The 14,078-nt window shown below is 42.3% G+C and overlaps 1 protein-coding gene across 1 annotated transcript; it reads right to left on the bottom strand.

The window, feature by feature from the left end:
- Positions 1-4,767: 4,767 nt before the first annotated feature.
- On the bottom strand, positions 4,768-13,797 carry PRDM13 (PR/SET domain 13). The gene is made up of 4 exons (XM_074264704.1): positions 13,657-13,797; positions 11,416-11,547; positions 11,146-11,266; positions 4,768-7,457 (listed from the first exon to the last, which is right to left on the bottom strand). The coding sequence occupies exons 1-4, from the start codon at positions 13,795-13,797 to the stop codon at positions 5,611-5,613; spliced, it is 2,241 nt and encodes a 746-aa protein (XP_074120805.1). The 3' UTR covers positions 4,768-5,610.
- Positions 13,798-14,078: the final 281 nt, after the last annotated feature.

Below are 14,078 nucleotides of genomic sequence, written 5' to 3' on the forward strand. Positions count from 1 at the left end.
AATCTGAATATCCCAGGACTTCGTGGATGGGCCTCTTGTAGTTGGAGCAGAGGAGGAAGCAGGTCGTGGAACCTCATCTAACTCCTGTTTTCGCCTTTGCCCTTTTTTCTCTTGGAAGACAATAGATAGTGTGAATTTACAGTACTGGCAATGCACAGCCCAGACTTGGCCAGAGACAGGATTTCTGTGTGTGATACAAGTGCAACAACTCCCTTCCTCTTCCCTGATGATTTTTAGTCACTGAACGAGGTGATGGAAGTAAGGGATAGAACAGAATGTCATGGCTAGCTTGCGACTTTACTTCCCTTACACACACACACCCTTAAAAGAATCACTTTGCTATGATAGTTGGTTTTTTTCTATTTAACTCCTCTTCACTCCTCCCAGAATGTAAATCTAGAAGAACTACAATCTCTTGCTCCTCTCCCCCACCAGTAGCCCGGAAGATTGCTCTGAAACAGGTTAGGAAGGAAAAATCAAGCACAGGGAAACGAGATTCTTCGGGGAGACCAAGTGGCTCAAAGGTTACCCAGGAACGTGAACAGCATATATGAACCACGACACCCTTGCAGTGGCACAAATGTGTCACCCCGAGATAGAAGCATCAACTTAATTATTATATGAATTGGGAGTCCGCGAGATGCACACTTCCAGGAGTAACCTGGAGAAGTAAAATACTCATCCCAGATCCCCCGCCTTTCGGAGGGCTGACAACCCCCCACCAATCGCAATCCAAACTTTAAGAACCAGCCAATGGAATGATAAACAAGTTAACTGGTTTCAGCCAATCACCACCTTCTCTGTACCCGCAATTCCCACAGCCACTCCTCTAAAACCTTCCTTTGCTACCCCACCCCCACCCCTTCCTACCCCTAGCCCTTACCTTATCCTAACCGAGTTCCAACTCCCAGCCCCGCACCCCTGGGACCACTGGCACCCTCCCTGAGAGCATCGCACTCTCCCTCCTCCGCTTCTGTCTGGATTAGAAATGTACCCCGAGGTAGAACTTCATTGGACTGCAGGAACAGCTGGGTCTCTGGTCTCCTTTATGAATGTCATGCACCTGGAACCTAGATCCCCTAGAGCCGGAGCGGGGAGGCGGCAGTGAGGATGAGTGGATATTGAAGGTGGTTTAGAGGATGGAGAGGAGAGAAACGTGTTGAAGTCTCTGGACCTCGCAGATACTGCAGACTATTCTGAATAAACTTAATCATCACTAACTCCCATCACCATCAGAGAGACAGAGATCGTTACAGAGATAAAGAATAAAAAGTGAGGGGAGGGAGAAGGAGAGAGAGAAACGACAGACGAAGGAAGGAAGGAAGGAAGGAAGGAAGGAAGGAAGGAAGGAAGGAAGGAAGGAAGGAAGGAAGGAAGGAAGGAAGGAAGGAAGGAAGGAAGGAAGGAAGGAAGGAAGGAAGGAAGGAAGGAAGGAAGGAAGGAAGGAAGGAAGGAAGGAAGGAAGGAAGGAAGGAAGGAAGGAAGGAAGGAAGGAAGGAAGGAAGGAAGGAAGGAAGGAAGGAAGGAAGGAAGGAAGGAAGGAAGGAAGGAAGGAAGGAAGGAAAGGGGGAGCTCCCCATGTACTTAAAATTCCAAAATATAACCTGTTCCTAGGCCTGACTTTAAGGTACAGGAAGTATGGTGAGAGGTTAGCTTTTCTTCCTGCTGTTTCTGAGAATTAAATATCATCTAATAATACTAACATATCATTTAGAACTAGAAAGAATAGTAACCAAGAACCTTTTGGGCAAAGGAGAAAGTTAATGTGATATAATTGTAAAGAATAACACCAGAGAATTTATATTTTTTAAAAACGAATTACAATGTTATTTGTCAGGAAAGGATTGGGGGGAGGGATTGAAACTATCATTAATTGATAGGAGGGAAAAACTTCTAGAATTACTATACACAGTATAAGTAAATGTGTCCAAATTAACTTTGTTTTAAATCTTTTACTACTTAGTATCATAAATGTAGAAGGGACCTTACAGGTGTAGTCCAAAAACTTTATTTCATAGATGAAAATATAAGGATAAGAGTTATTGAATGTGTTGTCTGAGGTCACACAGATGGCAGAATTGGGATTTAGGCAAGATCCTTTAGATTAAAAATCCAACACTCTTACTATTTCAGCCTTCTGAAATATCATTTCTCTTTGTTTGAAAATAATTAATTTTTAAAACATTTTTCACACCTTGTAGAGTAAGTTAGTGTGAATATTATCATGCCCATGTTATGTATGCAAAACCTGAGTCTCAGAATGGTCAGTTGCAATGACAACTCCCAAGTAACTAGTGTCAGAAAAAAATATATAAATGCATGTTTCCCAGTTCTACACTATCTCCATCACACCTTGATAAAACAGAATTTGAATAAAAGTCTAAAAATTAATGGCATCAGTTACATTACATGTACACACTTACACATATGTACATACTGGTTATAGCAAGAAAAGCTCTGATTCTAAAATGAAAGGATTTTTCATTTCATAAGGTTCTGTCTCGTAAACAACCAACCAGCTGGGTGACCTTGAGTGAGTAGTTTATCATGAATTTTCTGTTCTTAATCTATTAAATGTACAAGATGGGCTAGATTATAATAACAGAGACATTTTCAAATTGGCAAAATCTTAAGGTATAGAGAGGACAAAGAGAGGAAAGGAGAAGGAGAAGAAGAGGGAGAGAGAATTTCATTTGAACATTACAACTAATCTATGAGATAGGTACTACTATATCGCATTTTACTGCTGTAAAAACTGAAATTTGCCCAGTATCACATGGTTTGTAAGTATCTTTCCTCAGAATTTGGACTCAGATATTTCTGATCTCAAATCCAATAACTGTCTAGTGTGTCACTTAATCTCAGAAGTTCCTCAACCTCTGACAATGAAATGTCTGAGAATAATGACAGTGAAAGAAAACTAAAGGAAACTGCATCTATCTAAAAGTCCCCAGAGGAAAATTAAAGTCACTCTGAAATGATAAAACTTAACAATAATAAATTAGTTTTTTTAAAATATGTATATATAGATAGATGAATACACTGTACAACTAAACTATTAAAAGATGACACATTTTATTTATGGAATTTTATTTAAACTCATTTCTCTTTAGAGCTTTCTTTTTAGGCTCATTAAAAAAAAAACTATACTGGGACTTAGGGGGGGCTGTTTTCTTTGTTTAGTGGGAGAGAGGTGAGCCCATTTTAAACTGCATTCCTTCGGGGAAACTATTCTTAGGTTATGTATTTTGCAAGTTTTGTTCACACAAAATCACAATTTTTAAAATTAGGCATGTAATTCAGGGAGTAATAGGGAGCTAATAAGGTAATATTTTTGTATTTAGAATGTCTTCCTTAGGTTGAAATCACAGTGTTATTTATCTATTTGTGGGGTTTAAATTACCTTACAAGAAAGGGGAGGGAAGATTCTAATTCTATTTCAAAAAGCCAAGTTGTTTTTGTTTTTTTTTTTTAAGTGTGTTTGGTTTAAAATACTAAGCATTACAGATCTGATGTTCCAATAATGAATAATGGCCTTCTGGGGGAGGGGGGAATTTTTAAACTAGACAGCAAGCACATTTTTATTCTTTTACTTTTCTTTTAAAATACAAAAATGTTCACAGGCAGGCTGTATTGGCCCTGCATGTTGTGAATCCCAAGAATAGAGCATTTATCTCCAGGCAAGGCATTGTGACCCTTCCTGCAGAAAATAAGTCATTGATTTAGAGGTTCCACACTGGGTTTGTTTCTGTGATAGATCAGAAAGGATCCCTTGCACCACCAGCTAATATTTACCAACAACAGGACCACAATCTGTATTCAAGAAAAACAGGTTTGTTTGTGTTTTTTTTTCCAGGATCTATCATGCTAACATCATGCAGATATCATGAAGCAAAAATGCTTACATCTCAGTGTAAAAAGTAACATGAGTTTCCCGAAAAGCTTATAGAATTTAGGTTTAATCTTTCAAAAAACAGTACAAATAAAAACCAATTATAAGATCTTTCCAGATCCTATGAAAATCAGGAAAAGATCTCTTCCCCTACCCATCAATTAAGGGAATTGATTCCTTTCTCCCTTCCCTGTAGGTTTCATAAATGGTCTAATGTGGACTTCATGATTGTAAATGTAGGGTTTGTTACCAGATCAGTTTTGTTCTTATGAATCCCATTAATGAGTAATACTGAACTCCAAGTCCAGGTTAGCTCAACAAAACAATTCCTTTTAGTGATTCCTTTCATAATGACAAGTATGTGATTAGTGATTTTCATTGCCTCTATCTTAGAAATACTAATTTCATCTTTTAACTAGGATTCATACTCCATCTAATTGAAAAAATAGTGTCTAAATAATGCTCAATAAAAAAATTTTCCTTAGGATAATTTATTTTTAGAGGTTGTCTCCTTTTTTCATTTAATAGAGAAGGGGGGAAAAAAAAGAGTAGTTTAAATGGTTTTTTTTAAAAAAAAAAATATTTCATTCTTGCCTGCTACCTGAAAACATTTGTGATATGTACAGATGTCTTGAATTTCACTTTTCAGAAAATTGATTTGATTATTTCTCAACTACAATATTGAGAATAGCCATATTTGAAAACTATTTTGTTTCATTAAGTTCAAGTATTCTAAAATTTATTTCACTCCCTATTGTCTATGAAATTTTCTTTGCAAATTTTATAAAGATTCTTTTAAGATAGACGTCCTTTATGTTAAGTGAAGTGAAAACATAATCAAATAGTAGTTTGTCAGTAACTTTATTAAAAAAAAAAAAAAAGACGCACGACAAATTGGAACCAAGACCATAACGCTGTATTCACTTTACATCATTCATTTTAAAGACAAACATACACCACATTTGTAGTCTACCAAATAACATTTTCGTTAAATTTATATATTGCGTGCTTTTAGTCATGCTTTTGATATTTTTACATTTGTTACTCAAATATTATTTTGTCATAAATAATTACAACTTGGTCAAATCATATATCTGTTATCTAGATATATTCAGTGCTGCAGTGTTTATTTTTAGACAAGAGTGCGCACACAGGAAGTAGAAATAAAGTGTTTCGATGCTAGGTCTGCAGAATTATGACTACCGTTTCAGGAGAATGAGATGCTCTTGTGAAATACACAAAAAATTAGTTGTTTCAAAAGGCACAATTTCCTCTACACAAAAATACATTTTTCAGAGAAAAAAAAAAAAAATGTGGCAGTAAAAATATTGGCGGCAACGTAGCCCGTGCAACGTCGGGCTTTATTCGACTTTTGCCTATTGACAGGTGAATACTTTGGAGGGCCAGATGGGATGCCTTACAAGAGCATCTAACGGGCAAAAGAGTGTGGGCAACGTGCCCCCTCTACTTTGTCCCAGTGGACTGGCATTGGTTCTATTGGTTCTGAGCTGGTCCTTATCTAACCTTCGGCCCTGGCACTTTGAGGAGAACCAGAGAAACCTTACATTGTACCAAATCCGACGCAGGAAATTCAAGAAGGATTATCCTCTTAGACCACATTTCTCTTTTACCCTGTGATTCCCCTTTCCATCAAGGATGGGCCCCACACCCTCCCTTCCCTTGTTTCTTTTCTCCGAGCTTCCCTCTTGGAGAACAGGTTACAAATCTCGGTCCCTACTGCCCCCTGTTTCCTGATCGCTCTGATCGTCTGTGAAACAGACGTCCACGTCGCTGTCGTTGTCGCTTTTGGGGTCCCCAGGCTCTGGTGGGTATCCCTGGGCACAGCCCTGTTCTTCACTCGCCTTGGAGTGAACGCTCTGACCCGGGTGGCGGGACTTGACGTGTCTCTCTAAGTCCCGGCGCCGAACCAGCACCTTGCCGCAAAACTCGCAGCGGTACGGAGTGTTACCTTCTGCGTGCAACCTGATGTGCTTATTGAGGTTGCTAGGATCGCCGAAGGGCCGCAAGCATACTTTGCACTTGAGAGGCTTGTAGCCTGTGTGTGTCCGCATGTGGATCTTGAGCCCGTATTTGCGGGAGTATAACTTGCCGCAGTACAGACATAAGTGGCCTGTCTTCGGCTTCCCGCCCACCCCGGGACCTCCACCTCCCCCACTGCCTCCCCCACCTCCCCCGCCCCCGCCCGGGACCCCGATGGGCTGCAGCGCCCCGTCCAAACGACCGCGGCTTTTCTCGGCGGCAATCTCGGACAGCTGCTGTGTATGCATGGCGATCTCTCGGTCGATGCTAGCCAGAGAGCCCAGCTCGCTAGGATTCAGAGCCGCCGCCGCCGCAGCAGCAGCAGCGGCCGCAGCCGCAGCCGCCGCGGGTCCGCTGAAGTAAGACACAGACTCCGGATACTTGAGCAGGCTACCGATGTGCAGCTTGAGAGGATAGTAGGCGGCGGCAGCGGCCGCAGCCGTAGGAGAACCGTACAACAGCTCTCCATTGTACACTGTGAAGGCCGGCATGACGGCCGGGAGGTGGCTGCATTCCCCGGGGTAGGACTTGAGTCCCCCAGCATCAAAAGGAGGGATCGAAAAGCGCTCCAAATGCAACCCCGCGGCCTGGGGTACCTGAGAGTAGCGGCCACTGGGAAGCCCGCCAGCGGGCAGGGCCCGCTCCACGTGCTTGAACGCCGACGCCTCCTCCAGGTGGCCAGAGAAAAGCGGGAAGCCCCGAAGAGTCCCGGCGCAGGGCAGCACGGGAGGAGGGGGAGGTGGGGGTGCAGGAGGAGGGTGCTGCGAGGGGCCATCTCCCGAATGCAGGCACTTGGCGTGGTGATGGCTGTGGTGATGGTGGTGGTGGTGAAGCCCCCCTCCGCCGCTCGCCATCAAGGGTTCGTGCCCAGGACGGCCCCCGAGCTTAACCCCTCCCAAGAGCTTGCCAAAACCCAGGCCGCCTCCGGCCTTTCCAGCACCTGCCCCGCCGTCCTCCCGGTAGGAGTCGCCGCTGTGGGCCGCCACCGCAGCAGCAGCAGCCTTGGCTAGGCCGGTGGGCTTGAAGGCAGAGCGAGCCCCGGGATAGAAAGCCAGGCTACCTGACCCGGACTGGGAACCGCCTACCATGCCAAGAAAATGGCCATGCCCCCTGCCTGGACCCACACTCATGTCCAAGGCGCGTTCCTGCTCCTCTCGGACGAACACGCCTGCCTTCTTGGTCGAAGCCCCTAGCTTGCCAGGGGGCGGCGGCGAGGTGGAGGAGGTCACCTCACGCTTAATCCCCTCGCGCGCCCCACAGGCCTGGTGGGGAGGTGGTGGGCCTTGCGAATGATTTCGCAGAGGGGTAGTGGGGGCAGTTCCAGCGAGCTCTGGAGCTACGGGTTTCGGGGAGTTGCGGAAGCCGTCGAGGGTCGGGGCAGCCGCTGGACGGGCCACGTGCTCGTGTGGCAGGAAGGGGCGACCCCCGCCGCCACTGAGCACACAGTGGAAATGCAGGTGTGCCTTGAGACTGTTGGGGTACCGAAAAGTCCTCCAGCAATACCAGCAGATGTAGCGTTCCTCTCCTACGAGAGAAAAATAGGGCAGCAGGTGAAGAGACTGGAGGATGTGAGGGAGGAAAGGAGGAGGGTGACACGCTTTACTCATATAGGGAGAATACTTAGATGAATCACTTCAAATTACCGACGTCTATGCGGCTGCCTATCTGCAAGTTTCTTGTATACCCAAGAGAAATAAAGACCTGAGGAAACCTTAAGCAATATATCTTTCATTCGAACTCGAGCCCTTCTATAGCCCTGGGGCTGTCGACCTAACTCTGTCCTATTCTCACCTCCTGGGAATCAATGAAGAGAACTGAACTAGACTGGGCTGATCTGAATATGGACTAGGGCAGTGCTGAGTTGATCCGGCCTGTGTTTGGAGAGAACAGCTGTTCCCTTAAATCATGTGTCGAAGCTTGTGGTGTGCTCTGGCCCATCTGTTGACGTTTGCAGAATAGGTGGCGTATGTCAAGGAGTTTGGATAAACTGAACAAAAGCCAATCTAATAGTCGTGAGCTCCTCATTACCAGGCGAGACAATATCCTGTATGTATGGGCCATATGTAATCATTCCTTTTCATTGGACAATGTCTTTTGTGTTCACCACCCACCCATTCCTGTCCCTCCCAGCCTTAAACACTTTGCCTGAGGTTTTCCTGGAGCGTGACAAACCGAAAGGACCACGTAGGGACTATGATTTGCTATTCTTCAAAATTGTTTCTGGGGGTTTTTTCCCCTCCTTTGCCCCCTTTTAATTTTATGTTAGAAAGATGTCAAAGTAGACTGTCCAAAGATTTCATTGTCTTCTCATAAGTCTTGCTCTTATATCGAAGTAACTGTTTCAGACACTTTAGCATTAAGGAATCAATAAAGGCTTGGGAAAAAGGTTTTGGTATCCTTCCAAAGAAAAATGTGGTTGATCCCACCAAAGTGTATACATTTTAGAAGTGAATTATTTTCTTAATCAATACCATTGAAATTTTAATAGTATATTTTGAGCCACAACACAAATAATAAATTGAAAAATCAAATATAGTATAGTCTTCATGCCACTTCCAATTTTTAAAATAAAATATCAAGTATTCAAAATGATTTTCCCCAAAGATGTCATTTTCTCCTGTGCTCAGTAGGGAAAGCTTTCTTTTGAATAGGCTCACTCAATTAATAATTCTACAGACTTATAAGAATGAAGTGTATCAGCCTAAAAAGCAAGTTAGTTGAGAAAGAAATAAGCATAACTCCCATCGGGCTTAGCCACTTCAAAAAAAAAAAAGGTTGTTATCCTTACATTTCATTTTTTAAAATCCAAATATTCCTCAATATACATACATATTCAGTTCTAGCAAATACTCCTTCCAAAGCAAATACTATTTCCAAAAATATTGAAAGATACCATCCTTCCCCCCAAAATAATAATATTTATGTTACAGGTATCACTGATTTAAACAGGTGGTAATGGGTATCCTAAATTAAAGCCAAAATGCAGGACCAGGATTTATTCCATCTGAGTGGAAGAATTGGAAGGGCCTAAAAGGTAATGTCCAAATAACTTTGTTCTAGAGCAGCTCAAACTAATCTTCCTGATACATTCTATACCCAAGTAAAATAAGTGAGATAGATATAGGTATAAATATACATATAGGTGTGTGTAGGTAAGTATATCAGAAAATGACCTGGGCTTTGTTAACCTAATATTTTGATATGAAATTGCCTGACACTTCTAGATTTAGAAATTTTTTCAAGTATTTTTTTAAATCTTTGTTAAATAATTCAACAACTTAGCAAGTCCCAAACTTAGCATTGTTTTCACAGTAGAAGGCCAAAATTATACTCTCACTGTTGTTTTGTCCTGCCAAATTAACAAAATGCATAGCAATGAAAGGTTCTCCTTCTGTGATCTATTCAACCTGATGTCAATGTTTTATTTTCAATTTTGAATATTGAAAATAACATATGTTTAATGCTGAAATAGATTCCTCTGCCGTTACCTCAAATACCTTAGAATAGTTTCCTGAGATCCTACCCATGGCAAAATATAAAAAATGTATTTAACATGTGATTTTTGTCTTGTTTTCTTTCTGGGTCCCTTATACTGTAAAGGTTTCTCTGAAACAGGGAAAAGTTGGTATTCAGAATAAAATAGCAATGACTACCTAAGGTTTTCAGTTCCTCAAAAAGATTATTGAAAATCGTGACTGCTATTTTTCCCTTATTCTCAGATGCTCAGTCAGTAAAGAGAAATGGAAAATATTAAGATCACTATTCTAAAATTTGTTCCTGTGACCACTGATTATCCCTAAAAAAGAGTCTCAGGTTTTTAGATTCATGTGTCAAAGGGAGATTTTGAGCATATATATTTAAATGTCCTTTTGTTTTTCTTTTTCCAAAAGTAGTTAATAATAAGATTTAGAAGCATGTGGTACATAAAGCAATAGTTCTTAGAGTAGTACACATACGCAGAAAAGCCACACCAAAAAAAAAAAAAAAAAAAAGGAGTGAAATGAGCAAGTACAGTATTAGGCAAGTTTAGGCAGGGGCATTCATTGCACTTCATTCTGTTGCCTCATTTTCAACGCATAGTCCCAAATTTGTGTTCATTTCTTCAAATCTTTAAGCTCTACTTTCAGAAATGAAATTATTGAGATGATATGCTAAAAAGAAGTATATTTCTCTATTACTAACATCCCTTCTACTTTCTAATATGCGTTTTTATGTTTCTGATACTGATTTCAAATAGCCCGAAGCAACTGACGTATATAGAAAATCGATGGAACCTTGGGGTATTGATGGTGAGGCCTAGTGACTTAAAAGAGTCCGACTCCATTCCACTCCTCAATTCCTCCTTCACGGAGGAAGTATTCTTCACTTTTCTTCTAGTGAAGTGAAAACGGTTTCGTCTTTAGTTACTGCATCCTTATTTGCATAAATAGGCTGTTGGTTTTGGAAGGGGTCTAATAAATCTAAGTAGAAACTGGGAAAAGTCCCAAATTCAATTTAAATAGGGAGGAGGAGGAATGAATAAATACAGTTTAAGTGTGGGGGAACCTGAAGGAGCCGCCAACAAGCCGACTGGAAACTACCGTAATGTTCCTAAAATGGAGTAGAGCTAAATTACCCATTTCTATGCTACAGTTAATATATTTCCGTCAATTAGAAGGGTCTCTGTTTTTAAGTCATATTCCTAATTTAAGGCCCAATTACTATGTTATATTTTCTTTATCGTGTTTTCTATTCTTGTTAGTGAGTTAGGAAAAGATCAAGAATAATTTTTCCCAAGGTGAATCATTAGAATTATTAATAAAAAAAATTTGCAGATGGGAACTTTGCTTTAAAGGTAAACCTAAGTCAACCTCGATTTTACAGCTGTAGAAACTGAGGCTGGAGGGATAACATGGCTTCCACCAAATCTCAGGCAAGACTTTCAGAAATCAGATATCCTGCCAGCCTATCTGAATGTGAGAAGGTGGAATGCTGGACAGTAATTTCTAGGTGACAAATTAAGGTCGTAGTCTTCTGCCGTCAATGGAATCTAATAATATTGCACATAGTGATTTTAAAAACTTATGTTTTTATAAGTATCTGGAAAAACTGCAAGGTTTTTTCCTCCTCAACTTTATAGAAGGTGTGTGAGTCATAAACAGGTGACTATAAACCTTATTCCTTGGTTGCTATCGTCGGCCCTCTGCCGCCACCCCCATCCAAGTAATTAGTACCTTTCTCGTCATGCGTAGGAGTTGCAGTGATGGGGATGTCGAACCATTGAGCCAAGGAGTTAGAATACCACACAGTCAGCTCCTCACCTGGCTGGACATCTCGCAATGCCCTATAGAAGATCTGTTAGAGAAGGGATTTTAAACAGCGTCATTTTACCTGCAATTAATGAAAACACAACTAAGATAATAAGTGGTTGAGCTTTCAAAGAAAGTTTACAGAATGAGAGGGTTGGAGAGAATTTGTTCGAGGAAAGAGGTGAGGCCACATACCTGTCCTCCTGGTAAGTCCGCAATAGCTTCCAGAGTCTGTTCTTGAGTGTTTCTGGCCGCTCGGATTAACCCTATCCACTCCAGAGGTGATCCTCCAGATTCATCTACTAACTCTCCTCTCACCATTCGCACCTGCCAACAAGAAATAGTCATTTCCCCTCACTATGAAACCTAAAGCCAAAGAAAATTAACATCTTGCTTCCATCCCACCTGCATTCTAAAAAGCGAATGAGTTTCTTAATCGTTTAACTTCTGGGGGTTAAGGAAGAGGATAATAAAAGAGTAGTAGAGAGAGGAGAAAGCGGTGTCAGAATTCTTAGGACACCTCTAACCTTGGAGAATATAACTGTTCATTTCAAAAATTTGGTTAAGTTTCTGCAGCAGAATTCTCTCTGGAGAGTATGGGGTTGCTTTTTTTTCTTTTTCTCTTCCTTCCTTCCTTCCTTTCTTTCTTTCTTTTCTTTCTTTCTTTCTTTTTTTTTTTGCACCCATTCCCATCTCCCCTCACCCCGCACCCAGTTTTGCTTAACTTTTGAGTTTTGGACTACACTGAAAAAAAACATTGTCTGGGCCAGATAGATCCCTTTCCGCATCTAGATTTCTCCCGTAGGGAGAATGAGGCTTCCTCCCAGACCCTTGGATCTCCCATATCTTAATCTACTTCACCCTTACAAACAGAAAAAAGAGGTATCAGATCGTTTAAGGATGGTGCAATAAAAGTCATTCAAACAAAGCAGTCTAAAGAGAGAAACCAATAGCTCCAGATGAGAACTGAATTTGAGAGGCCTTGTAGGACGTTTAAAGGTAATTAAAAGGCATTTTCAAAGGAAAAGCATGGTGTGGATTCAGTTTTGCCTTTGGCTGGGGACAAACTGAAGAAGCAAAATTGAGGGAATGCGATTAGGGCAATTGCTGAAGAAGATTCACAAATTGTTTCCCCTTCTTCCCGGTTTTAAACTCTTCCAATTTCATCAAATGTTCTTTGAACATGTGTAAAGAGGACCTTTCTCCTAGATCCTTCCTCCTCTAAGGTGACAGTTTAATCCCTTTTTTTTAAAGGTACTATCCAGTGTTGGACTCTATTGGTCAAGTGTGCCTGCATTAAGTTTGAAATGTTCTTCCAGATGCTAACGATTTTCTAACCCTCCAACCTCGTATTCCTGGGTGGGCTTGTCATATATAGTGCTCCATCACTAGGATATTCATCAGTTCCTCCGACCTCTGCACTGAGCTCCAGAACTGACGATTTCTCTAAAGCTGGGACTTCGATGGGAATCAATGACCCAACCTAAGACAGTTCACTGCTCACTCAAGCAGCATCTAGGACAAGACTTTGATGGACGGTGTCATTTTGACCCCTACAATGGAAGTAGTCTCTTAGTCTCCTCTCTCTCTCTCTCTCTCTCTCTCTCTCTCTCTCTCTCTCTCTCTCTCTCTCTCTCTCTCTCTCTCTCTCTCTCTCTCTCTCTCTCTCTCTTTCTCCCCCCTTTCTCTTTTCCCCTTTCCCATTCATTACTCTTACCCTATACTAAAAAAAAAAAAAAAAGTTATTGTTATCTAATGAACTGGGGATACGCGATGGTACCTGAAACAATATAAAAATTTTAAAACTTCGAAATAGGATATTTTTCACAATGATTACAGACCAATACATCCCTCAGCTCTGAAAGGTATTGTGTTATAGTACATCCTCTCATTTCATTGCTCTACTAGAGTTCTCGGAGGAGTAAAAAGTGACAGGAGTATTGTTTGCTGCCCCGATGTGGGACCGGCCCCCCACACTAGCCCCGGGACTTCCTTTCTCTTCCCTCCATCAGGGAACAAGAAGATTCGTTCACCTAGCCAAATGCCATCACCACCACCCCAAACCATAACCTGAGTGACCTACAAGGTTCAGCACTAAGGCAATCTAAAAAAGGAAGTTTGGGACCTGGGCTCGGAGAACACTTTCTAAAGGTCAACTAGAATCCCAACTTCCTGCTACTGTTCAGCCTTATGCCACCCACCCCCTCTTACAACACCAGCCCACCTCTCCATTCCTGCTTTCCTTTAATTAGATTGGCTCGAGAATGGAACTTTTCCTAAAAAACAGAGCAGACAGGGAAAAAATAAACTCTGTTCCTCTCTTTAGCTTTCCTCCCTTCCTCATCCCCGCCCCGGGATGGGAGAATTGTGTGCAACTGGGAAAGGAGAAGGTTGTTGGGGCAGAGGCAGAAGAAGGGGGCAGAGGACAGAAAATACCTTTTTCTTGGGTCCTGGCTCCCTGCGGTCTGACAAGTATTTGCCCAGTTTGAAGATGCCGGGCACAGGACCCAAGCGCAGCCCGGCTGGGATGCAGCTCTCTGCGCTCACGCTGATGGCGGCAGCCCTGTTTGTGTGCATCGCTGCCTCTGGGTACAAGCAATCAGGAGCCCAAACTACTTAACAGGGTTGGAGTGACAGAGACAAGCCAGGGAGAAGGATGAACCCAGGCGTATCTCCGCCCGCAGAGTGACGCGGCTTGTGGATGCACGCCGGCTTTTCAATTGGACCAGGAGCTCCCCTTTTGGCACGTTGAGGCTCTAGGGCGCAGAGTTTGGTGAGAGAGTTGAGCTCTTAGAGCAGCTGCAGAGTTCCATCCAAGAGGGTCACATGGAGTCTTTCCCTCACCCCCCTGCATAATC

Source organism: Sminthopsis crassicaudata, chromosome 4 (assembly GCF_048593235.1).
Source record: "Sminthopsis crassicaudata isolate SCR6 chromosome 4, ASM4859323v1, whole genome shotgun sequence".
In the NCBI taxonomy this organism is placed as follows: domain Eukaryota; kingdom Metazoa; phylum Chordata; class Mammalia; order Dasyuromorphia; family Dasyuridae; genus Sminthopsis; species Sminthopsis crassicaudata.